The following is a 27,907-nucleotide window of genomic DNA, read 5'->3' as shown; positions in this document are numbered from 1 at the left end:
GAATGTGGAGCAGGAGCAAATAATTTGCCAAAACCTCTCACCAGTTCTGGGTTCCCAGGCTGTGTATTACATTCCGTTTAATAATTACCAACTTGCACAGCTTTAAATAAGGGGGGGGGGAGGGGGAAATCACGTGAAGTCCTTTTCCCTCTCGTTCTGTGTCCAGCACAGGGTCATCATCACCTTCGTGAGTTTATTTTCACACTATGCCACGCCACTTTCTCCTTTTCGACCCTCTCTCCAGGAAAATGTTAAACTGTTTTTCTTGTTGTTAGATTTGCCTCACCGGAAGATCCCATGATGGCCTGCATCAAGGCAAGGCATGAAAACAGCCAAGCACGACGTGCATAATCCAGCATGACTGCTCAGTTCATACAGTCAAAGAAAGCAGAAAGAGGTGATGCAAGAACACACCTGTGGAAGAAAATAAATGTATCATGCTCGACCATTTAAAACTACGAAACAACACTGGGACATTTTGTAATCTAATATTTGATATACAAGGTCAAAGTCAAGGGTCATGGAAGAGCGAGAACACAGAATGCAACATACCAAAAGGAATAGTAGAGAGAGAGAGAGAGAGAGAGAGAGAGAGAGAGAGAGAGAGAGAAAGAGAGAGAGAGAGAGAGAGAGAGAGAGAGAGAGAGAGAGAGAGAGAGAGAGAGAGAGAGAGAGAGAGAGAGAGAGAGAGAGAGGATGGGGGGAGACACCAACAGCTAAAGGATAAATTGGAGTGAGACTTCAACAAACAATGGGTGTGAGGAGGAATGAGGGACAGGGGGATGTATAAACAACAGAGAAATATACAACATATTCATGATACAACAAAGAAAAATACACAAACCTATGGCCTTTACACACTACAAATGCCATAGTTTGACAGCACATCTGTGAAGCAGTAGCAGTGCAGTATGTTCGATGACATCCCTGCATACCAGAAGTCGCTACTCCAAAAACAGATTGTGGGCAAGTAGAAAGGAGCAGTTCCACTTCCGCATATAACAACGGGCAACAGAGGTCAGTAACGTAGCTTATGCCATTCAACCTTCTGCGCCATGGAGAAGTAACAAGTCAGACATTTTAGCCAAACATTTGGAATACATGTACTGCTTTGCAACGTGATTTTTTTATTTTGATGCACTTCCCAATGACGACCATCTACAGTGGGGAGAACAAGTATTTGATACACTGCCGATTTTGCAGGTTTCCCACTTACAAAGCACTTAGAGGTCTGTAATTTTTATCAGAGGTACACTTCAAATGTGAAAGACGGAATCTAAAACAAAAATCCTGAAAATCACATTGTATGGTTTTTAAATAATTAATTTGCATTTTATTGCATGAAATTAGTATTTGATACATCAGAAAAACAGAACTTAATATTTGGTACAGAAACCTTTGTTTGCAATTACAGAGATCAGACGTTTCCTGTAGTTCTTAACCAGGTTTGCACAGACTGCAGCAGGGATTTTGGCCCACTCCTCCATTCAGATCCTTCAGGTTTCGGGGTTGTCGCTGGGTAACACAGACTTTCAGCTCCCTCCAAAGATTTTCTATTGGGTTCAGGTCTGGAGACTGGCAAGGCCACTCCAGGACCTTGAGATGCTTCTTATGGAGCCACTCCTTAGTTGCCCTGGCTGTGTGTTTTGGGTCGTTGTCATGCTGGAAGACCCAGCCACGCCCCATCTCCCATGCTCTTGTTGAGGGACGGAGGTTGTTGGCCAAGATCTCGCGATACATGGCCCCATCCATCCTCCCCTCAATACGGTGCAGTCGTCCTGTCCCCTTTGCAGAAAAGCATCCCCAAAGAACGACGTTTCCACCTCCATGCTTCACGGTTGGGATGGTGTTCTTGGGGTTGTACTCATCCTTCTTCTTCCTCCAAACACGGCGAGTGGAGTTTAAACCAAAAAGCTCTATTTTGGTCTCATCAGACCACATGACCTTCTCCCATTCCTCCTCTGGATCATCCAGATGGTCATTGGCAAACTTCAGACGGGCCTGGAGATGCACTGGTTTGAGCAGAGTGACCTTGCGTGCACTGCAGGATTTTAATCCATGACGGCGTAGTGTGTTACTTTTGGTTTTCTTTGATACTGTGGTCCCAGCTCTCTTCAGGTCATTGACCAGGTCCTGCCATGTAGTTCTGGGCTGATCCCTCACCTTTCTCATGATCATTGAGGCTCCACGAGGTGAGATCTTGCATGGAGCCCCAGACCGAGGGAGATTGACTGTTATCTTGAACTTCTTCCATTTTCTAATAATTGCGCCAACAGTTGTTGCCTTCTCACCAAGCTGCTTGCCTATTGTCCTGTAGCCCATCCCAGCCTTGTGCAAGTCTACAATTTTGTCCCTGATGTCCTTAGATAGCTCTCTGGTCTTGCCCATTGTGGAGAGGTTGGAGTCTGATTGATTGAGTGTGGACAGCTGTCTTTTATGCAGATAACGAGTTCAAACTGGTGCAGTTAATACAGGTAATGAGTGGAGAATAGGAGGGCTTCTTAAAGACAAAACTAACAGGTCTGTGAGAGCCGGAATTCGTACTGGCTGGTAGGTGATCAAATACTTATTTCATGCAATAAAATGCAAATTAATTATTTAAAAATCATACAATGTGATTTTCAGGATTTTTGTTTTTGATTCCGTCTTTCACAGTTGAAGTGTACCTATGATAAAAATTACAGACCTCTACGTGCTTTGTAAGTGGGAAAACCTGCAAAATCGGCAGTGTATCAAATACTTGTTCTCCCCACTGGTATATCCTGCATTACCTCTTCTGGCCAAAGTAATGCAACCACTCTATCAACTGTCATATAGAGAGACCCTCAAAGTCCCTGGAGAGGGAACTGGGGTGTACTCGTCTATCAAACCAAGAATTAAATTATCTTCTCAGAATTGGCTGCAGTGCAATCATACAGAGATGTTGGGGGCAGTTGCTCTGCTAAGCTCATGCTTAATAGGTGGAGCCAATGAACGCAACTGTTTGGCCAGAAGAGTCTTCATTAATTATTTTTATATATATATATATATAATAATATATATTAGCAGATACCATCTGTCGCTTTGCTAATGGGAATACTATATTGGGGGGGGGGAGACAGAAAGAGGGGGAGGGGGAGAGGTGGGGAAGTGAGGATGGTGGGGAGAGGAAAGGGGTGTTCTGAACTTGCATTTGGTAGTGCGACTTGAATTGAAGGGGGGGGGTTGTTGACTTGCATTTGGGAGGGGGACTTGAGGGGAAGCGGGGGGAGGCCTCGTCCGCTAGCATTAGTACAGGATTGAAAGAAATGGGGTATGTTAAAACAGCACGTTTAAACAGGATAGCGCAACCACCTGTCACTTTCAAACAGCACGTACCATTTTTAAAGACATTACAAGATGGCCCGTGAACCCGTTGGGTTCCCGTTGTGACAGCGGTTGATAAAAAAAAATCATTTAAAACATTTTTTTAAAACATAGCTCCAGCGAACTAAACCGCTGAGGTTGTTTGCATTGATCAAATAATCCCAAAGAGTACTTGACTGAATCGGGAATTGATTTTTTAATAATTTTTTCGTTGCCCGATTTTAACGACACTTGATACTGCACACCGCAGGAGAATGGTGAGTCAGGTGTTAGGGTTAGGGGTTAACCCTAACCCTAACACACAATAAGTACCAACAAATTGGTGGCCCGAAAATTTTTGTGCTATCGTATACCATTTTGGCTGTATTTCGGGAACATATACAATATACATACATACATACATACATACAAGATGAGAGTTTTAGTAATATATAGATAACAGGGGTTTCCCTTTAGGAATGAAACTCAAACTGCGGCTGCCACCCTTTTTACCCTCTCTGGAACTGGATCTCTCTGAGGGGATCAAACATTGCCCGGAGATCCAAAGAACGCAAGAACCAGACAAACAAACACTCCTCCAGCATCCGGACCCGCCACCAAGCCCAACCCCATAGTTCAAACCCCGAAATCTGACTCAGCTAAGAACAGCCATGCACCACCATCCCTTCCATCCATCCATCCATCCCTTATTTCCATCCCATCCAGCCATTCCTTCCCTCCATCCATTCTTCACTCCCATTTAAAAAAAAAAGTAATTTACACTGCCATCTATTGTCTCACCATGGCTTACAAACATCGCTTTGGTCCATCCATCCATCCCTTCACTCCCTCCATCCATTGACAGGGAACAGCGGGCTTGGCACCGCGATGCGCAATACATCCAGGTGGGGCCTGAACTTTGTATGTCAACCGATGTATTTTTCATTGTTTAGCAGCGGGATAGTGCATTGGGACAGTGCGGGTACTTTTACAGAATAATTGCCGAAGACTTGCAAGTGAACATCCAAGCAGCTTGTGAGCACTCTCCAAGTGGCTTAAGCACTCAAGCAAGCACTCCAATGAAAGGGTTGATAAGGAACGGCAGGCTTGGCAAGCGATTAACGATCGCCGATTGATCATATTAAAGACCACCCGGAGTGTCAAACAACATACAAATTGGACAAATGAACACTTTGTCCAGTTGGAACTGCTGCTAAGGTCAAATCCACAGTTTAAATTTTGAAATTTGGCTCAGGTTGAGAGATTATAGAGCTTATCACAAATGCAGACATGAAATAAATCCACGAACACTGGCATCTCCAGGCGTTTATAAGCATTGTGATGTATTCAGCGATTCGTAGGTATGAAGACTGTTCAAGAACAACAATGGCCCACATTGGAGAGTAGAAGACTCCAAAGCAGTCTTGTATTGATGTACCGCATTCGCTACGACCTGGTGGACATCAGGTAGAGTATATACCTCAATGAAACATCCTCACTTACCAGAGGACATCGATCCTGCTTCATGATACTGAACTGCAGTACCCAGGTATATGGCTCATCCTTCTTCCTCCGCACATTCAGGGATTGGAATACCTGGAGAAGGACCCTGCCACTTCATCCTCCCTCGACCCCTTCAAAACCACGTTGTGGGGGGGCTAGCCAGATAAGATTACATCTGGCCATTATTTTTAATCGCACATGTATATATTTGCACAATCTGATTGTATCGGCACCGATTCATGCCTGCGCACAACTGCAATGCGGTAATCTTCATCCTGATGAAGCAGTACTTACATGAAAGGAAGGAAGATGAGGCATTCGATGATATGAGTGAAGAAAGTGAAAAAAATTTTGAGCGCTTTATCGTTGAGGAACTGTTATGGCCTGTTCCAAGTCAAGGCAATGTTGAGCAAGCCAAAAACAATGGTGACTTAAGACCCCAGCGATGGAGAGCAAGCTGACCCAAGGCGCTGACCATCATGAAGCCTTCATAAGGGATAATTAAATAAGGCCATTAATTATCTTCAAAAGGGGTGTTCTAATTAACCAAAACACCCAATTTTCATTTGTGCACTCCCCTTGAGTTCCCTTAGTATGCATGCAAAGTTTCAGGCTGCTCGGTTTCATGGTTTTGGAGTTATGGAGGTGACTGACTGACTGACTGACTGACTGATTGACACGCGCACGCACGCACGCACACACACTAAGAGGGGGGTGGGGTGGAGAGAAAGAAGGATGGGAGAGACAGAGGAGGGGGGGTGAGAGAGGAAGCGAGGGGGAGTGGGTGAGACCAGAGGGGGATCGGAGGGGGGGAGAGAGGAGGTGGATGGAAAAGAGAGGAAGGGGGAGCGAGGAGGATTCGGGGAAGGAAAAGCAGTGTGATGGGAAGGGAGGCAGTGTACCGGGGCATTACCGGGGTGAAAGTGCTTTCCATCGTCCATTGCGAAAGCGAACTTGTTGCTGTTGCAGACTGGTTTCTTTGAAACCACATTCTCAATCGTCACTAATAGGTACTCTCTCTGGTGTTCGGTTTTCAAATGTTTTAGCATATTGGACGTATTACAGTGATAAGAAAGGTCTACTGAACAAAGTGAGTAGGCAACTTTTGGAATGCCTTCTTTAACCTTTCCAAAATAGTTCCAAACAGCACTTCTGGACCTTTTGAATGACTTGTCAAAACTTTATCAATTGATGTATTGCCTTCCAATCCGTCAGAAATGCAATCAGCATGCTTTACCAGCCAACTCTAAATGTCTTGCTGTTCATTGAAAAGGAACACGCCCTTGGGGTGTGTTTAGTTTGCAAGTGACTTGCTTTTGCTGTTATATTGCAAATGGGAAGCCCCAGGGGCGTTTTCCTTTTCAATTAATAGTCCAGGCTATGTGTAACCAAAATATGCCCAACAGGGACGAAAAAAATTCCCAGGACAAAAACGCTTCTTTCCATGAAGTAGGAATTCCTTGGAATCGATGTCAACTCCGGTTCACTACTCGATTCCTTGGTAGGAATAGAGTACTTTGGAATCGATTCACCCACCACTATTAAGCACTCAAGCAAGCACTCCAATGAAATTATATATATATATATATATATATATATATATATATATATATATATATATATATATATATATATATATATACACCATTCTTTCTCTCATTCTCTCTCTTGCACAGCCACATCTTTCAAGTAACAAACACAACTTTGTGTGTGTGTGTGGTGTGTGTGTGTGTGGGGGGGGGGGGGGGAACATAGGCTATGTGGCCAAGGTCTCACAGGGGGGTTTGGGGGGCGTCGGGGCAGGGTCTATGTAAATGTGTACCATGTGGCGTCACCTGGTGGTGGTCGACAGTATCACAATTTCCTTTTTTAATCTGGGCAACGCTGAGGTTAAAGCACTCTGCAATTGGGCAAATGTATCCTCCTTCCCTTCCCTTCCATCCCCCCACCCCCCCCCCCAAAGAAATGGACTGGCATGCCAAAGCCTGTCATCGTGTGTGACATTTCTAGTGGGAAGGGACATCAGGACGAACGGGGGGGGGGGGGGAGTGGAGGGAGCGGGACGCGAGGAGGGGGACGGGGAGGGGTGTGTGGATTGAGGAGTTAAAGCACTATATGCATGGGTAAAATTTGTCTTCCTTTCCTTCTCCTTCTAACTCAAAATTTCTGGCAACCAGGACAACAAATTAGTCCGTCAGTGAAGTGACAGGTGGGCTCTGCTAGTGGTTGACAAGGAACGGCTGGTTGGGTCATACTAAATATTGTCCAGAGACGTCTGGAGTATCAAACAATGTCCGAATTGGACAAATGAACACATTTTAGCAGTTGGAACTGCTGCTAAGTTCAATTCTGCAGTTTAAATTTCAAAATCCATTTCAGGTTAAGAGATCATAGAGCTCATCGCATTTCGGTTGTAATGCTTATAAATGTCCAGAGAGTTTAATTTTTATGGGCATGGAGGGAGGAGGCAGTTTGGGAGGAGTTGTGGGGTGGGATGGGGGGGAGTATGAGGAGATAAGCATAAGCATAAAGGGAGAAGTGCGATGGAGTGTTATTTAAGATTCATAGTCTCATCAAAATGATTCGGCAAAGAATAATGTGAAAATGGACACACATAACATAATGTCTGAAATATTTTCTACTGGTCATACTGTCAACACCGCGAGGAGACAACCACCGCCTGGAGACAACCACCGCCTGGAGACAACCACCGCCCAGACACATCCAGAGGCAGCCACCGTCCAGGCACGTCTGGAGATATACACCGCCCAGACACGATGGAGGTTGGATTTGTTGACAAAACAAAAAAGAGAAGGCAAAATATCCTGGTTGCGAAATAAAATTTGGCATCAACATTACTCATGCCTGTTCTCCCATCATTTCAAAAGTGAATGTTCAGCTTTTCAAATGGAGCGTAGAGAGCAGCCGCTGTAAACGAGAGATAGACACCATGGTTCACAATACTATATATATATAAAAATGGAGGACTTCCCTTCCAAGGAACTTCAGCGCAGAAAGAGACCATTTGGCCCATCAAGCCAAGCCTGTACAATGGTTGCCATCATACGACTTTTTTGTATGCAGCATCAAGGCTCGTGGAAGAGCAGAAGAGCTAGAACACAAAACAGATCAGGAAGCAACAGGACAAAAGGAACAGTCATGAGGGTACGGGGGGGGGGGGGGTCCCAACAGTGGAGTTTAAGAATGAAATAAAGGGAGAATTACACAAACAATGGGGAAGGGAGTACAATGGGGTGGACAGGATGGATACAGAAAGAAGTGCCTTCCCCCTTATTCTCCCTATCCCCCGCCTCTCTCCCCTCTTCGTCCCCCTTCCCCTCCCACTCCCCTCACTACATGCCCATGCTCTATCCTTTTTGAAAGGCTTTAATTCTCTTTTCAGTTTTTTTCTCCCACATTCGCTGTTCAGTTGTTATTTTTATTTGATGTGCCATACTCGTTACTGAGTGTCTGTACCACCAAAGCAGCTTCCTCAACAAGAGGTACACTGGGTGGTTTGCCATTGCCTTCGCAGTAATAGTTCAGGCAGGAATTTGTAATTTGGTCACAGTGCCCACGATAACTCACCCACTCTTCGTGAACGATATCGTGGGCATCTTTAACATCCATTAACTCATGTCGGAAGACAGGACGCCCATTTTAACGTCAATCGGAGGGACGACACACAGATTGATGCATCACCCAGTCTGTGAAACACCAGGATGACATTTTATCGCTGGGTCGAGATTCAAACCGAGGATGGACAGGTTCGAGGCGAGTGTGAGTACCTTGAGGTCAACCTATCAGAGGTCGTGTCTTAACGCACTTGAAATCCATGTTGTATGTACACGTTCAAAATATAAAATAAAAGTCGAAAACGAATCCAAAAAGATCGCTACTGGGAGTCCTGAGAAGGTGTAAAATAAAATCATACATACAATAATTACCTTTAAAAGAGTGGAAAAAAAAATGCATTTTGGAGCCATTTCACCCCACGTTCTGCATGGACTCAATTATTTAATTATATCGGGTCAGGAGAAGAAAAAGAAAAATCTCTTTTTTCACCATGTCCGTTGACTCGGTAATCAGTACAAAGTATGATAAACAAGCGGGTTTAATCACCTCCTGCTAGCCTCACCAATGTGCATGCGCACTCAGCCTCCAACCCCCCCCCCCCCCCTCATCACGCAGAGCCAAACCAAACAGCAGACACAGCAACTGTTCCCTTTTTTGAAACTTACAGTAAATGTGTAACCAACAAACTAAATTACTTTTCCCTTTTATCTCAACTATAATATAGTCCTTAAAAGACTTTCCTGGTAATAAATCACAATCATGCACCAGTGGAGTTCCTTATTGGGAAGTTCATCATTTCACTCACCAACCTAAAAGTAACTCAGTTGTACAGTGTTATCATTATAGGAGTCCAGAGAGACAATTTGTCATTTAAGTTTGTTGGCATCTACACAGGTTTAGCATTGTTCAATTAGTCTTGGAGTTTTCTGCCTTTTTCACACCGGAAATCTCGTAGACTCTTCAACCCGATAAGGTGTTTGTCCAGATGATGGAGAAAGCATGTGTTCATCAACAAACATGTCATGGGTCTCAGATTGATGAACTGGTGGAGAAGGCATCGGTTCATCAAAATGCTGATTGAAAGGAATCGTTTGTTCAACAGGTGGTGCCTCTTGAATAGGTAATGCCCGTCTCCCACTTCTAGCAGAACTAGTTGGAGACAGAGACCCAGAAAGTGATGCCGGTAACTGGTCCAGCGGGGCCATCGCACCATCAGGTTGTAAATATGAAGGAGTGATCACAACCCGTGAACATAGTTGTTCTTCATGTCTGTTCTGCACGCAAAACCATTCACTTGCACGTCGTAATTCCTCGGACCAATTACCCGAATGACAGTCCGAGAAATCTAGCGTGGACCTTTTCCAAAATTTCAGGCAAACACGAATTGACCTTGATGGAACTTTGGAGCATGTCCGATGTTCTCTTGGAACGCTTTCACTTGATGTTTTGTTTGGATAGCTCTGAGCGCACCGAGTATTGTTCTTGATTGTCTGTTAATTAATAGTTCTGAAGGTGATGAGTCAATAAGGCCCTGAGCCGTGAATGCAACACCATCTCCGAAAAGCTCCAGGGACACGTTCACTCCAAAATGAGGTAAATAGCATAACTCTCCCTCATTGGAACAGCAGGTTGCCCATGTAAATAGATTGTGGTTGAGCAGATTTTGGGTCAATCATGCCTTAAGCCGCTGTCACACCTTGACGTTTTAGCCAGCGTATGGCAACGTATCAAAATGTATGTAAAACGCTGGCGTACGCTGAACTATTGATGTTTCTTTTCCAGTTTTGGGTGTATTCATATCGAGTTGGACGTATGCATAACGTATTAGTAACGTACACAGAACATTTCGATAACATATAGATTACTTATACCAACGAATGCTTCGCGTGTTGTCAGTGTTCACAACCTATGCCCAACGATAGTCTAACTTATGCATAGCACGCGGCAGCGTATCGCCGACGATCACGTGGCGTAGCCTATTAAAAGGCTGCGGCTCGACGATTCAAATCATAACCGCACGAGACATCGAAGTGTCAAGCCGCTGTCACACCTTGACGTTTTAGCCAGCGTATGCCGACGTATGAAAAATTTGCCGAATACGCTGGCACACGTCGAATACGTTATGGGTAAGTTTTGTATATGTTAAGAGCATGCTGAAGCACGCTGGCATACGTCGTGGTACGCCGAGTACGTCGACATATTTTAAGCATGGTGAAAATTTTTCGAAATATGCCAGCGTATGACGCACACGTTCCGCATACGCTGGCCATAAGTTGTAGGCACGTTATGCAAACGTTGACACACGTTACTTGTAAGTTACTCATAAGTCGAAACACGTCGAGGTAATGTTTAACGTACCCGAAACTTATTTCTAACCTATGAGTAACGTGCTTTGAACCTATGAGTAACGTATCTCCAACGCATATTGACGTATTTGACCTCTTGCGGACGACCACAGAACTTACTAAACATGTTTCTAACTTAGAGCTACCTTATATGGCGTATTGGCAGCGTTTAGCGGAATTAGTATATAAAAATGGGGTTCACACCAGAGGAACCCGTCAATGTTCCAGACTCCATGGTTTTTTTTTGTTTGTTTGTTTTTTTCTTTTCTTCGGCATGACGGTGATGTTGACACTTCGATTTCTAGCGTGGTTATGATTTAAATCGTTGAGCGGCAGCCTTTTAATTATATTATAACCGCACTAGAAATCGAAGTGTCAACATCACCGTCATGCCAAAGAAAAAAAAAATGGGGTCTGGAATACTGACGGGTTCCTCCTGTGTGAACCCCATTTTTATATACCAATTCCCCTAAACGCTGCCAATACGCCATTATACGGTAGCTGTAAGTTAGAAACACGTTCAGTAAGTTCTGTGGTCATCCGGAAGACGTCAAATACGTCTACATACGTCAATGTGCGTTGGAGATACGTTACACATAGGTTCAAAGCATGTTACTCATAGGTTAGAAATAAGTTTCGGGTACGCTAAACATTACCTCGACGCGTTTCGACTGTTGAGTAACTTACAAGTAACGTGTGTCGACGTGTGTCAACGATCGCGTAACGTGCTTACAACTTATGGCCAGCGAATGCAGAACGTGTGAGTCATACGCTGACATACGTCAAAAAATTTTGAGCATGTTAAAATTTGTCGACGAGCTCGGCGTACTACGACGTATGCCAGCATGCTCTTAACTTATACAAAACTTACCCATAACGTATTCGACGTGTGCCAGCATTTTAGACAAATTTTTCATACGTCGGCATACGCTGGCTAAATCATCAAGGTGTGACAGCGGTTTTAACCTGGGTAATTTTATCAGCAAGGTGAATGAGACATGTTCTAAAGCAGTGCCAGCAAGCAGGATGGCAAGGTGGAACTCCTTAAAGCAGTGCCAGCAAGCAGGATGGCAAGGTGGAACTCCTCAAAGCAGTGCCAGCAAGCGGGATGGCAAAGTGGAGCTCGTTAAAGCAGTGCCAGCAAAGCGGGATGCCAATGTGGAACTCGCTAAAGCAGTGCCAGCAAGCGGGATGCTAATGTGGATGAAATAATGCATCAAGTGGTCGGGTTGTCAGAGACTAAACCGTCTCCCCCAACAAGTTTCCTGGTGAGGAGGGTGTACGATATGGACACCGAGCAGGATTAAAAACAAAACCTGTCAAAGGGCGGAGGAGCTCCTTGTGAGCCAACGGCCATCCATATCTAGTGCTCAACTGTGTCTGCGGATGTCCACCTGCAGTAGGGTTACTTTTTATTCGGAGGTTGGTGGCAGGATTTGCACTCCGGTCTCCTTAAAATATACCGGGAGCCCATGGGGCTTAGCGCAACCGAAGAGGGGAACAATTGCCGTCCTCATGGTAAGATGCCAGATGATATTTTCACCTCAGAAGTCTGTGTCTGCTGGGACACTGCTGCTGGGTTGACATTCTGTGGTCAATATCCGCATCGCATAATCGGTGCTAGCTCAACCTGGCAGCGGAATGACCCCAAGTAGGTTTCTGATATTATTCATATAGCTTGTAACACGGTATAAACAATGACAGACGATTTCACCACTGGAATACCGGTGACAGATGCTAATTAGATGCCGTGAAAATCACGCAAGCTCAACCGAACAGCGGAACGGCTAAAACCAATGCAGAATGCTAGTAAGGGGTCCCCTGAGTACAAAAGGAGCACTGACAGACAACTTGGTCGCTGGGCCCCCAGGACAGACGCTCCCTAATTCGGGTTCCCTTTGGTTGCCCTAGCTCAACCGAACAGCGGAACAGCTAAAACCAACGCAGAATGGTACTACCAGGTCCCCTGAGTACAAAATGAGCACTGACAGACAACTTGGTCACTGGGCCCCCAGGACAGACGCTCCCTATTGGGGCGTTCTATGTCAAGTGTACACATTTTTCAGCGAAATTTGACACATCGTCGAGATTTCACTCAATTTATTTTTTTGTGCAAGTGTTTGTATCCACGGTAAAACATTATGTGTCAATTTTCAGACCTTGCGGCCAATCGGGGCCCATTTTAGGCCCCTCCCAAATTTGGGTGCCCCTGGTTGACCCACATTCTTCCAGTGGCCATATCACAGGTTGTGGTCCGATATGGATGATCTTGGTATCAAAATGCTCGTAAAAGCGAGATCTTTCGAATCGTGTGAAGTAAAATGACTCCGAAACAGGAATTAAAAAAGTTATAGTTTGGGGCACCCTTTGACCTTGGGCCCCCTCTCCCCAGCCAAACCGATGGTCCCGATTTTTTTCGTCTGAGAATACCCCTTCATATACTCCAACACCTCAGCATAAATGAAAATGGGATCTCAATGGGTTCAAGTATGATGATTGTTTTATTGTTCGGTGTCCACATATCACTAATTCTTGATTCGACATTGGGCAACGTTTGCCATCATCGTTCCAATGACGTCAACTGCTGGCAGGCGACTTTATGTCTGAAATCGACAATCATATATATATATATATATATATATATATATATATATATATATATATATATATATATATATATATATATATATATATATATATATTGCATCATTTGCAAAAGATTATTCTGCCTATTGTGTCTATTGATTTTTAAGTGTACATTTTTTGTATAACCATCACCGAATTAAGTCATAAATGGGCTAATCTCAGTTTTTGCATATTTTGCAGTAAGCATGGCGACTGAAAATCGAAAGGAGTTACAAAAATACTGTTGCGATCCATTCAGCTGCCATAAAACGAAAAGATCTTCGCAATGTGTCAAATGATATGTTGATGAAATTTTCTTCAAAGGTGAAAAAAAAGATGACAGACTGTACTTCGTGCAGAGAAAACTCTCAGTTGTTACCAGAGCGTATTGAAGAATCATCTTCGACCAGTTCGAAATTATCATCAGAAGGTACTATCGAAGGCATTGCAGAATCTATTTTGACAGATGAGGACGAGGAGGTTTTTGAGCGAGAAGCAGAAGTTGACCTATTAAACCAGTCGTTATCGATGATAGGCGAAAGCCCATTCAACAAACGACAGACGGAAAGGAACCCAGGGTACATTCCTGAAACGCGAAGTAAAGTGGAAGATTCTGTGCGAAAGAAATTAGAACTAGTTGCTGGACCAAGCACTGCGGAGAAAATACAAAATACAGCGTCAAAATGTGATGAAAACTGCATGCCAGAGGTGATCAAAAGCCTGAAAGAAAAATACGTTGTTTTGAGCCGTTCAGAGCAAATACGTATACTGACAATATTTGCTGGGAATATGAGCATCAGAGGGATGATGAGTGAATTCAGTTGCTCCCAAAGAATGACTGTGCAAGCCAAAAATTTAGAGAAAGAAAATGGTATGCTCTCATCTCCAAATCCCAAACAGGGTAAAATATTGCCTGACGAAGTAAAATCCACTGTAACCGAATTTTACCGAAGTGATGAAGTCAGCCGAATAATGCCAGGAAAAAAGGACTGTGTGGTGGTCAGGAATGAACATGGAAAAGACAAAATTCAAAAGCGCCTGGTACTAAACAATCTCAAGGGACTGTTTCAGAAATTCAAAGAGAAGAACCCTGGCTTGAAAGTTGGATTCGCGAAGTTTGCCATGCTCTGTCCCTCGGAGTGTGTCCTGGCCGGTTCAGGCGGTACACACAGTGTATGTGTGTGTACGATACATCAAAATGTGAAACTCATGATGTTTGGTTCCAAAATGCCACAGAGAGCCGAACTTACGAGCTATCATCATGTGATAGCACGCATAGTTTGTAACCCAGCACAACCGGCATGGTATTTCAGAAGTTGTGAACGTTGCCCATCAATTGAAGACTTCAAAACCAAGATACTGAGTGAGTGCTTATGAACAAGAGGATATTGATGAAATTCAGTTTAAACGGTGGACATCCACCAACAGATCTGAACTGAGCCCCATGGTCCTGCCTTTGGAAGAATTCATTTATCAATTCTGTGAACGTGCGGTGAAATTAGTGAGACACGACTTCATTGCCAAGGCCCAATATCAGTTTCTGAAAAATAATAAAGACGAAATCGGTGAAGGAGAATTTGTCATTATTGGAGACTTCTCAGAGAACTATTCGTTTGTCGTACAGGATGCGGCCCAAGGATTCCATTGGAACTGCTCTCAAGCGCCAATTCACCCCTGGGTTTACTATTTCAAATTGGACGATGGCAAATTAAACCACGATTCGTTCACGATTATATCAGAATGCAATACTCACGAAGTTGTCTCAGTCCACCTCTTCCAAAGAATGCTCATTGAACACTTGAAATCTAGCTTTGGAAATGTAAAGGAACTTTCTATTTCTCAGACGGTTGCGCTGGCCAATATAAGCATTGCAAAGTCTTCATAAACCTATTTCGTCACAAATCAGAGTATGGTATTGACGCAGAATGGCATTTTTTTGCCACAAGTCATGGCAAGGGCCCTTCAGATGGCATGGGAGGTACAGTCAAACGAGAAGCAACACGTGAGAGCCTGCGTAGACCTTACGACAGTCAAATTATTTCTCCAAAATATCTTTTCGCCTTTGCTGAAAATGGTTTGAATGAAATGAAGTTCGGTTCCGGGATCCAAGAGGCGTATGACGAGGAAGAACGAAATCTGGAAGAAAGGTAGGTTAAAGATGGCCAAAACCATAGCTGGAACTAAAAAACTTCATGCTTTCATCCCTATTTCTGAAACTGCTCTTCAAGTACGTGAATTCAGCCTTAGCGAGGAACACTGTATCGAGTCGGCTATTTCAAAATCTTCACCAACTTTAAACGAGAAACTCTCAGGTTATGTCACAGTGCACTATGATGGAAAATGGTGGCTTGCCTGCATCATGAAAGCCTTTCAGGACACTCATGAAGTGAAAGTGAATTTTCTTCATCCAAATGGGCCCGCAAATAGTTTCTTTTTTCCTGACATTGAAGATCACTGCATTTTAGACATTTCTGATATACTTCTTTCCGTAGAACCAAAAACTGCTGCAGGGAGAACCTACACAATCAGTAAAAAAGAAACACAGCTGTCAAATAAAACATTGGTTGGCAAAAAATCTTGACTATAATATGCTAGGAAAAACTCTTACTCATACTAGTATCGCTTCCAGTTCCTGCATGTGGAAAATTTATGTACAATATTCTGATATAGTGTATTGGAAATCTTGTGTTCAAATATTGTGCTATATATTGTGGCGGATTGTGTGTCCAGCACCCGAGTCCCCAAACAATAAAACCATCATCACACTTGAACCCATTGAGATCCCATTTTCATTTATGCTGAGGTGTTGGAGTATATGAAGGGGTATTGTCACACGAAAAAAATCGGGACCATCGGTTTGGCTGGGGAGCGGGGCCCAAGGTCAAAGGGCGCCCCAAACTATAACTTTTTGAATTACTGTTTCGGAGTGATTTTACCTTACGCGATTCGAAAGATCTCGCTTTTACGAGCATTTTGATACCAAGATCATCCAAATCGGACCACTACAACCTGTGATATGGCCACTGGAAGATTGTGGGTCAACAGGGGGCACCCAAATTTGGAGGGGACCTAAAATGGGCCCCGATTGGCCCCCAGGTCTGAAAATTGACACAATGTTTTACCATGGATACAAACACTTGCACAAAAAAAAAAAGAGTGAAATCGAAGACGGTGTCAAAATTTCGCTGAAAAATGTGTACACTTGACATGGAACGCCCCACTGGGGAGAGTCTGTCCTGGGGGCCCAGCGACCAAGTTGTCTGTCAGTGCTCCTTTTGTACTCAGGGGTCCTGGTATTACCATTCTGCATTGGTTTTAGCCGTTCCGCTGTTCGGTTGAGCTAGCGCAACCAAAGGGTCCCGAATCAGGGAGCGTCTGTCCTGGGGGGCCCAGCGACAAAGTTGTCTGTCAGTGCTCCTTTTGTACTCAGGGGACCCCTGACTAGCATTCTGCGTTGGTTTTAGCCGTTCCGCTGTTCGGTTGAGCTAGCATGATTTTCGCGGAATCTAATTAGCGTCTGTCACCGGTATTCCAGCGGCTAAATCGTCTGTCATTGTTTACACCGTGTTACAAGCGATATGAATAATATCAGAAACCTACTTGGGGCCGTTCCGCTGCCAGATTGAGCTAGCGCCGATTATGCGATACGGATATTGACCACAGAATGTCAAGCCAGCAGCAGTGTCCCGGCAGACGCAGAGTTCTGAGACGAGAATATCATCTGGCATCTCACCATGAGGACGGCAATTGTTCCCCACTTCGGTTGAGCTAAAGGCCCGGTCACACCTTGACGTTTTAGCCAGCGATGGCAACGTATTAAAATGTATCTAAAACGCTGGCTTACGTTGAACTTTTGATGTTTTTTTTTATAAAGATTCGGACGTATTCATAGCGACTTGGTCTTATGTATAACGCATTGGTAACAGACACAGAACGTTTCGTTGTGTTATAGATAACTTATACCAACGAATGCTGAACCTGTTGTCAGCCTACACAACCGATGCCCAACGATAGTCTAACTTAGGCATAGCGCGTTGCACGCATCGACGATGATGTCGTGACGTAGCCTATTAAAAGGCTGACGCACAACGATTCGAATCATAACTGCCGTAGAAATGGAAGTGTCAACATTGCGGTCACACCTTGGCGATCTTGCCAGCGTATGCCGACCTAAGAAAAATGTGTCTAAAACGTTAGGGCACATCAAATACGGTATGAGTAAGTTTGGTATACGTGAGTAGAACGCTAAAGCACGCTATCATACGTCGTAGTGAGTAGAGTACGTCAAGAAATTTTAAACATGTTCAAAATTTTACGACGTACTCGGCGTATGACACACGTTCTGCATGCGATGGGGATAAGTTTTACACACTATATGTGGACGCTTACACACGTTCACAAAGGCTACTTATAAGCTACTCATAAGTCGAAACACGTCGCGGTAATGTCTTTTTTTACGCGAAACTTATTTCTAACTTATGTTTGACGTGCTTTGAACCAATTCTTTACGTAGTCCCAACACACATCGACGTATGTAGACGTATTCCAATGCCGTCTTCCGGTCGACAAAAAATAAATTAACGTGTTTCTAGCTTACAACTGCCATATAAAGACGTGTTCCCAGCGGTTTTGGGAATTGGTATATAAAAATGCTGCTCATAAAAGGGGAACCCAACAGTGTTTTCGAGTCCTTTTTGAGTCGATGTCCATGTCAGCAGTAACAGTATCAGTATCAGTATCAATATTAGTATTAGTAGTAGTTTGTTCATGTTGGCATTAGTAGGTGAGTGTGAGGGGGAGGGTGTGGGTTATGATGGATCGTCCTTGCGTTTAACGATTTAAATGATAAACTCAACGATTTAAATGGCTGCATCTCCACTATTGAAAGTAGACGCTTGTGCTCAACAATTGGATTTTTTTTACACTCAACGACTTTTAAACGGTACCACTCAACTATTTTCATTGTTTACAATGAACGATTTAAATTGCTGTCACTCGCCTTTGTTTTTTGACGCTGGCGCTCGGAAATTTTAATCGTTTCTATTGAACGTGTTAAATCGCTCAAACCCCACTATTGAAAGTAGACGCTTGCGCTCAACAATTCGATTCTTTTTACACTCAACGACTTTTAAACGGTACCACTCAACTATTTTCATTGTTTACAATGAACGATTTAAATTGCTGTCACTCACCTTTGTTTTTTGACGCTGGCGCTCGGAAATTTGAAGCGTTTCTTCTGAACGTGTTAAAACGCTCAAACTCGACTATTTTAAATAGACGCTGCCGATGGACAATTGGAATCATAGCCAAGCTAGACATCGAAGTGTGAACATCCTCGTCATGCCGAAGAAAAGTTTGAAGAATGCTGCAAATAAGTGTCCTGGCCATGGCCGTGGACGCTGACGCAAGGACGATCCATTATACCGACATCTTTCAGCCTATGAGTAACTTAAAAGTAACGTCTGTCGATGTGTGGCAACGATCGCGTAACGTGCCAACAACACGTTAATCATAGGTTAGAAATAAGTTTCGGGTACGCTAAACATTACCTCGGCGTGTCTCAACTTATGATTAACTTACAAGTAGCATGTGTTGACGTCTGTCAACGATCGCAGACTGTGCATACAACTTGTGGCCAGCGTAGCGGAACGTGTGAGTCATACGCCGGCATACGTCGTGAAATTTCAAGCATGAAAAAATTTGAGGACAACCGAAAAGTACAACGTTTAAAGCCAACGTACAACGACGTATGGCAGTGTTTTTCAGCGTGATCTCAATGTTATCAAAACTTACCCATAACGTATTCAACGTGTGCCAGCGTTTTAGAAAAAAAATTCAAAAATCGGCATACGTTGGCTAAAACGTCAAGGTGTGACCGGGCCTTAAGCCCCATGGGTTCCCGGTATAAAACTCTTCATTCCGCAAAACATTCCAAAAGCATTTTTAAAATCTGAAAACCCTCTCCATGGGAGTACCTCCTGTGCAGCTTTCCTTCGTGGGGCAGCTCACCGGATGACGGGATTGTGGCAAAGCCTTCGGGACCCCCAATCTTTGATGATGGGAGGGAAACGACAGGGTAACCTTCCCGGATCCGATTGTGGGAGAGTGTGTTGGGGTGGTGCTGAGGTGTCATCCACCAAACGGTGGTCTCCTTAGGTTAACCTGAGGCGGTCCCTTCGGATGGTGCCTGGAATGTCCCATCCCAAAGAGAGGATGACCTCTCTGTTATCATCTGAGCTCAAGCGTTTGGACATCGGTATTGCAGCACTCTCTGAGGTTCGGAGACCGGATTGTTTCGAGATCATGGTGGGTGGTTACACCTACGATTCGTCTGGTCATTCTGGTGGCTACCATGCCCAACGCGTTGATCCACCAGCTGTCGAGTTGGATGTCAGGGGTGTTACAATCCCTTTTGCTGACCCTCGAATCAACTGTGATCCACCTTCATTTGTGAAAACACAGGATGCAGTGAACGGGTGAAGCTGACTCCAATGATAATTGAGGCAACACCAGTCAATGAGCGCATTATGAGACTTAGGATTGGTCACTCCTTTGGTGTCGTTTCCCTGGTCTCTGAATATGCTCCAACTGAGGCGAGTGATCTCACGGTGAAAGACGCATTCTATGCCACACTCGAGTCTGTGGTTGATCAGTGCCCCAGGCGAGATACTCCTCTAGTCTTAGGGGAATTCAATGCATCGACTGGCACTGATGGGGATGGGTATGAGATGTGTGTTGGTCCCCATGACTCTGGAACTGTGAACCAGAATAGCACTAAGGTCTGGGTTTGGGGGTGCCTGAGTGCTTTGGGGGATCCTGAAGGGTTGTGGAGTGCCTTCAAGACCACCGTCCTTGATGTTGCCGGTGGATGTCTTGGAACTCACTAGAGGGCGAAGAAGAATTTTGTCTCTTAAGGGACACTGGATACCATTGCCCAGAGTCGCAGGGCCAGGCTGAATGGCAGAGCTGAGCTGAGGCGTGAAACTGTACGTGCACTAAGGGTGGACAAGGAGGTCTATGTGCAAGGAATCTGTGAGGGTGTGGAGCATCACCTGTGGTCAAGTGATTCTCATCCTACTTACAGGGAATCGCGCATTGCGTTTGTCGAAAACCATCCCTCAGTGTACTGCAGTTAGAGCAGAGGGTGGTGTGCACTTGACAGAGGAGTCCGAAATGAAAGCCCACTGGGACGGTTACTTTGAGCGGCTGTACCAGGCTGATCCACCAGCTGTCAAGTTGGATGTCAGGGGTGTTACAATCCCTCTTGCTGACCCTCCAATCAACTGTGGTCCACCTTCCTTTGTGGAAACAGGCTGCGATGAACCGGTTAAAATGGGGGTAAAGCTCCTGGGATCTGTTTCATTCATGCTGAACTTCTCAAAGCTGGTGGAAATGCTGCACTCGTGTCATTGCATGCATACAGTTCTGCACTCTGCCTGGAAAACAGGCATAATCCCAACTGACTGGAAGAGGGGCCTTGTTGCCCCTTTCTGGAAATGGAAGGATGATTGCCAGGACTGCAACATCTACCGAGGGGTAACGCTGCTCTCAGTGCCGGGCAAGGTCTTTCCTCGGATAATTCTTGATAGGGTTCGCCATCAACTTGAACACCAGCATCCAGAGCAGTCAGGCTTTACACCAAAGAGGTCAATGATTGACTCTATCCTTGCTCTTCGGGTCCTCACTGAATGCAGACGAGAGTTTCGGCAGGGGCTGCTTGCAGCCTATGTTGATCTCTGTGAAGAGTTTCATTCAGTGAACCGGCATGCCCTCTGGAGGAATCATGGTCTTCGTGGGGTGCCACCAAAACTGATCAATCTGATATCTGAACTCTATTCTGGTACTGAGAGTGCTGTGAGATGTGGTGGTACCATCTCTGACTTATTTCCAGTTGCTACTGCAGTTAATCAGGGGTGTGTCCTGGCCCTCACACTTTTCAGCACTTGTATGAACTGGATTCTGGGGAGGATGTTGGAGAGATAAAGCTGCGGTGCATCGTTTTTGGAATGTCAAAATCTCCGAACTCGATTTCGCACCTCATGCAATCATCTTTGCGGGGATTCTGGATATCTTTTTGAGGGCCAATGAGGGGCTGAATGAAGAGTCTGAGCGGCTGGGATTATGGGTTTCCTGGGTCAAAACAAAGATCTAGGCTTTCGATGACATACTGGCTGCTGCTATCCTGTCTGTACCTGTTTGTGGTGAGGATGTTGAGGTCACAGAGATATTCACTTTCGTTGGCAGTGATATTCATGTCTCTGCTGGCTGTGAGCCAGAGGTCAATAGATGTCTGGGTCGGGCCTAGGCAGTCATGGATTCACTGGATCATGGGATGTGGCACTGTCGGTACCTGTGCGGGAGGACGAAAGTCCGAGTTTTCAGGCCCTTGGTGCTTCCAGTCTTGCTCTACCAATGTGAGACTTGGACTCTGATCAGGGATCTGAGACGGAGACTTAATTCCTTTGGTACCAGGTCTCCGGAAAATCCTTCGGTACCAGGTCTCCGGAAAATCCTTGGCTATCGCTGGTCGAACTGTGTGCCCAATGAGCAGTTGCTGAGATCGACTTGAATGAGATTTGTTTCCTGCATAGTCCGTGAGCGTCAGCTGTGGCCATAGGGGCATGTGGCTCGCTTTCCTGACGCTGATCCTGCTCATCCTATTCTCTCAGCGAGAGAGCCTCTTGAATGGAGGTGGCCAATGGGCCGACCATGTGCCTCGTGGTTGCATCAGCATCTCAAGGAGATGAGGATGGGTCAGGCATCTGCCTGGGGGATTGCCAGATTGGGGCCCCTGGAGTACCAGCGGAAAGTGGATGCAGCGACACGCTGCTCAAGCGCATTCTCCCATACCTGATCTGACAGGAATGGTGATTCTGTCCAACAGTGACTTCGATGATCTGTCCCCATATTACTGTCAAATAGTTCCCAAAATGATCTGTCCACATGGTTTTATTCTCCAATAGTTCCCTATATGGTCTGTCCATTTGTTATTGCTGTCAAATAGTTCCCCTAAATGATCTGTCCACATGGTGTTACTATCCAATCGTTCCCTAAATTATCTGTCCAGTTATTATTACTGTCCAATAGTTCCCTAAATTATCTGTTTGCGTGGTGTTGCTGTCCAATAGTTCCCTAAGGCATATGTCCACTTGGTGTTACTGTCCAATCATTCCCTAAAGCAGTTGTTTAACCTTTTTCTCGAGATGGCAACCAACAGCATCTCCTGACCCTCCAGCTTACGCCAAAAATGAAATATGTATATATTATGTATATACATTTTTCAATTTTTTATTTATTTATAAGACATCTGATGGAAATTTCTATTTATTTAATGTTTTCAAACAGGAAATGCACATAGAACCACTGATAATGCTCATTTTATGACATACAAACAAAATATTTATTTGAACATATTAAAAAAAGATAATTTAAACAAAAAGACGTTACAAAAAAAAAAACAAGCATTAGAAATCCTTCGAATTTCTGTAGCTCCGCTGATGCTGCATTTTCCGAGTATGCTCAGTTACACTCAGCTGAATATTGATGGAAAGGCCACAGCGCAGGTCACGCTGCAGGCCAAGACGATTTCTTGCTCTCGTCTTGATTAAAACCAGAATAGAAAAATCCTGCCTCACCAAGATACAGGTAGTTGGAAAGGGAAACAGAGCTTTCTCTTCCTCACGCGACACAACAGGTTTGCACCGCAGGTGCACCCAGAACTGAGATCAAGAAACTTGAGTAGATTTCTGTCGCATTACTTGATTTTCATGGAGATCAAGGAGCTCTTCCTGGAATCCATCAACATCATTCCTAATTTCATGGACGTCCAAATCAAGTGGATTTCTCACCCAGCTGTGCTTCTGAAAAATCGACATTTTGGAGCAAGTATCAATCCATCTCCATTTGAAGCATTCTTGGAACAGCTCAAACAGATATTTGATAGATACCTCTGCAAGAAATTCATTCAGCCCAGGAAATGCAGCAGTTTTTCCCTTTTGACATATTTTCCCAACAAAGGTACAATTTCGTTTTGAATGAAGAGAACAATGGTCTGCTTTCACTGCTGCATTTCAGTGTTCGACTCTTTCAAGTGCTGGGAAAATGTCACTCGAGTAAGACAGTTTTGCCAGCCAAGCTTCATCCTTGAAGCGATGAACCAACGAGTGATCTCTCTCTCTGTCTCTGTCTCTGTCTCTGTCTCTGTCTCTGTCTCTGTCTCTGTCTCTCTCTTAAATTTCTGTTTTAAGCAACATACAACGTTAAAGGATTTTTCGACAACAACGCCAGCGGACATCTGAGTTCTGGAGCAAGTGCTGGTGCTCCGATCCTATTTCTTCACACATAGTCGAGAATTTGGTGCCCTTGCCTCGATGAGGTTCACAATCTCGATTGCATCCTTCAGTAGCATGTGAAGGTTTGGTTAGATCTCGTGTCGCCAAGTTATCTCGATGAAAGAGGCAATGAATGATGACATCAGTGTTGAGCTTTGTCAAAAAGAAATATTTTTCATCATTTCTATAGCGTATACCGACAGACCTCAGAAACACAGCACAAATAAATCGTTAAAGAACTTATGCAGATTCACACGTGTAGCCTCGTCACTGTGCTGTACTACCAGGGTACGTTGCCCACGATGGAGATGCTGGAGGTCACCAACACAGTAATACTCGGTAAACACACCATTGCATAACGACACTCAGTATAAACAGGCAGTGCGAGTATGTCACTGAAGAAGCAGTGCAGATTCACGTGCGATTCCCCCACTGTTTGATAAAAAGTGATTCACAATGAAATAACGTGCACACTTACAAGAACTGGCACCTCCACAACTCAGCTGACATGGTGCTTCTGTGCCTAGCATGCTTTACGTCGAGTGCGAGGGAATGCCTCCATGGACGTGCACGTCATCCAACACTCAACCCGTCCTGTTGCTTTTTTATTATTCTTTTTCCATCAGAAACAAAAAAACATTGATGACCCTTTGCGACCACACTGAGAACCCCCCAGGGCCCTGATTTGGGTCATGACCCGAGAGTGCGAACCTATACTCTAAATGATATACCCATTTGATGTTACTGTTCAATAATTCCTTAAACGATCTGCTTTATTGATGTTACTATCCAATCATTTCCTAAACGATCTGCTTGATTGGTGTTACTATCCAATCATTTCCTGAATGATCTGCTTGATTGATGTTACTATCCAATAATTTCCTGAATGATCTGCTTGATTGATGTTACTATCCAATCATTTCCTGAATGATCTGCTTGATTGATGTTACTATCCAATAATTCCCTAAACTATCTGCTTTATTGATGTTACTATCCAATCATTTCCTGAATGATCCGCTTGATTGATGTTATCATCCAATCATTTCCGAAACGATCTGCCTGCTTGGTGTTACTATCAAATCATTTCCTAAACGATCTGCCCACTTGGTGTTTCTCCCCAGTCATTCCTGAAAGGATCTGCCTGCTTGCTGTTCGTAGTCGAACCATTCCCTCAAAGGTTTGCGCAATTGGTGTTACCATTCAAGTATATAGAACAATGCTGCGATCCTATGTCACAATCCAGTATACCGTCCATTTGTCCATCGTCTGATCCCTTGTCTTCAGTTGTCCGACCCTTCCTCCCGCCCACGGTACACTGAAGCTTGTGGCGAGACAGTTGTCCTGAAACAACTTGCCTTTGCCTCATGGAAAGCAAATCCAACTGAGGGTAATCTCAGTTCCTTCCATAAAGCTCAGAACAAGTGTGTATCTACCTTCAAGAGAGCCAGAAAACAACATTTTCCAAATATCAAGTCTGAACTCTCAAACCTGTCTCCCTCCTCCAAATCCTGGTGGCATCTAATCAAATCTGTTTCTGGTATATGTTCCCCCGCAATCCCCTCCCTCACCTCAAATGGCCGCACTGCTGACATTACACGTGAAAAGGCTGAATGCCTAAACTCAGTGTTTGCATCCAAATCTTTTGTCCGAAACCCATCACTTTCTGTACCCACCTTACCCAGTCACACCCAGCTGTCAACGGACTCTGTGTCCTTTTCGTCTGACAAAATGGAGAGTTTGGTGTCAAACATCGACTCAGATTCTCCAACCGGTCCAGACGGCATCAACTCACGTGTCCTAAAAACCTGCTCCTCTGCTCTTGCTCACCCTCTCTCTGTTATATTCACCTTTTCATTTGCTCAAGGTCATCTGCCATCTGCTTGGAAATCAGCAAACATTACAGCCCTGCATAAAAAGGTGCAAAACCAGATCAAAGCAACTACATACCAATCAGCCTTCTCCCAATCATCAACAAGGTTATGGAATCCATCATCGCTTCAGACATTAAATCCTTCCTCTTCTCCAATGGCTTGACTTCCGTTCATCAGTTTAGTTTCAGACCAGGTCACTCGACCCTGGATATGCTGCTTCTGCTCTCCCAACAATGGATGGAGGTCCTCAATGCCGAACATGAAATCAGAGCCATATCCCGAGATATATCGCGTGCTGTTGACACAGTCTGGCACCCTGCTCTGCTCACCAAACTCTCTTCCCATTGTATCCAAGGCCATCTCCACTCATGGCTCGCAGACTTTCTCTGCTGTCGCAGTCAACGTGTGGCCCTAAATGGAGTTCTTTCATCCCCTCTTCCTGTCCAGGCTGGAGTTCAAGGTAGCGTTCTGGGCCCTGTTCTTTTTCTGGTTTTCATCAATCATCTCTCCGACTATCTGGAAAATCCTCTTTATCTCTTTGCTGACGACTCCACCCTCTGCCGTACCATCTGTCATCCCACAGACCGGCACGCAGCAGCTTCTTTGCTCTGCAGATCTGGATAAAATCACAAACTGGTCCAACACGTGGAACATGTCTTTCAATCCGGACAAATCTCTCACTCTCACTTTGTCTCTCCGAAAAGGCCGTTTAGAAAACCCTCCCATTTACATTCTCAACAATCCTCTTGAAGAAGTCCTTTCATTCAAGCTTCTGTGTCTCACGAGCTGCCATGATCTTTCCTGGGAAAGTCACATTTCCAGCCTGGCCTCCAAAGCCAGTAATCGACTGGGCATCCTCAGTCAAGCAAAGTCCTTCTTTGGCACACCTGAGCTCCTGTCTGCAGCCTGATGGAGTACTGCTCTCCCCTCAGGACTGGTGCTCCTGCCTCTCACCTTTCTCGGCTTCACGCCATGGAAACCAAGGCATTCAAGATCATTGGTATCTCCCGCGGTGAGGCTGAATTTTTGAGCCTCTCACTCTCTCAACGCAGGCAGGTCGGTGGTCTTTCTGTCTTCTACCGTCTCCTCTCCGGTCTCACCCCCCCTCTCTGTATGCGATATGTCCCCCCCCCCCATATTTCCGCAGGGCACTCAAGGTCCACCAGCAACCCCCTTCTGGTGAAACTACCAAAATCATGAATCACTGCTCACCTTCACTTTCATTCTTCTTTTTCCCCACCTTTGGAATAAAGTCCCTCACTTTGTTCAATCCCATTCTTCCCTCCAGGTCTTCAAAACAGCTGTTCACCACCACCTCTTATCTTCCCCCATCCAATACCACGAACTTCTCTGCCACCGTTTATCCACCCCAAACCCACCTCCTTCAAATTCCCTGCTATGTCCATGTTGTACACCTCGTGTTCCCCGCCCCATCCCTCTCCCTTCCACAGATCTCCTTATGTGTCTGTTCCCCACTGTTTTGTCCTTCCCTCTCCCGCCCGTCTCCTGATACCCCCCGCCCCCCATTGTTGTGCGTTGTGTGTTAGCTCTCATGCAAGCTTCGACAATGTATTCAAAAAATAATAATAATAATAATAATAATAATAATAATAATAATAATAATAATAATATAAAAATAAAAAGGTGAGATTTCTAAAATCCTCAATGTTCATCCGTTTCACTTGAAATTTGAAGAGGAGTTGCATATTTGGCCATTGAATTCAACCACCAATTATTTTTGAGGTCAAATTTGTTTTATGGATTTTGCAAGTATTGTGTTCTGCATGACATCTTCTTGTTTGTTTGTCTATCTGCAGGATACCTCAAAAGGTTGTGGACGGATCCGGATGAAATTTGGTGGACAAGTTAGGTGTGTGACAAGGAAGACTTCATTCAATTTTGGAGAAGATCTGAATCCGGGTTCGATAATTTTTTTTCAGTGATTCTTCACCATTGAGATAGGGTTAAACTCATATACTGTATAGCACGATATCTCAAAAAGTTGTGGACGGATTTGGATGAAACTTGGTGGAGATTTGGATTGAAACTTGGGTGTATGGCCACGACAAATTGATTCGATTTTGTTGAAGATCCAAATCCGGATCTGGATACGAGAATTATTTAATTTTTAAATTGCTTCTTCAGCATTGAGAGATGGAACCAAAAACGAAATGTGTGTGGCATGATATTGCAAAAATGTATTGGGCCTGATATGTTCTCCTGGGTCAGGCATTACGTGGCGGAGGTATGGGCCCTACGGAGTGCCCTTCCAGTTTTGTAAATAGAATGCCATGCCACGGAAGGACCCATTAAAGTGCTCTATACAACTTAA

At 44.5% G+C, this 27,907-nt stretch overlaps 1 protein-coding gene and 1 long non-coding RNA gene across 7 annotated transcripts in view; one reads left to right on the top strand and one right to left on the bottom strand.

Annotated features, from left to right (window-relative positions):
- Positions 1 to 414, bottom strand: part of LOC147016299 (receptor-type tyrosine-protein phosphatase S-like) — a 118,880-nt gene extending 118,466 nt beyond the window's left edge. For 5 of the 6 annotated variants that reach the window (XM_085844904.1, XM_085844907.1, XM_085844902.1 and 2 more), the window contains exon 1: positions 287 to 414. In XM_085844904.1, coding sequence (XP_085701030.1) covers positions 287 to 359 — 73 coding nt within the window. In that variant the 5' untranslated portion in view covers positions 360 to 414. The remainder of the gene's footprint in view (positions 1 to 286) is intronic. The other variant, XM_085844908.1, reaches the window with a different exon arrangement.
- Positions 117 to 27,907, top strand: LOC147016298 (uncharacterized). Its single transcript, XR_015049023.1, has 3 exons — positions 117 to 187; positions 276 to 397; positions 27,393 to 27,907. It is a non-coding gene; the product is annotated as an uncharacterized LOC147016298 (long non-coding RNA).

This window comes from Eptatretus burgeri, chromosome 11 (assembly GCF_056783735.1).
Source record: "Eptatretus burgeri isolate ZD-2024b chromosome 11, Ebu_testis_v1, whole genome shotgun sequence".
Taxonomy (NCBI): domain Eukaryota; kingdom Metazoa; phylum Chordata; class Myxini; order Myxiniformes; family Myxinidae; genus Eptatretus; species Eptatretus burgeri.
The sequence above is the reverse complement of the archived record's forward strand: the minus strand, read 5'-3'. Positions and strand labels throughout refer to the sequence as shown.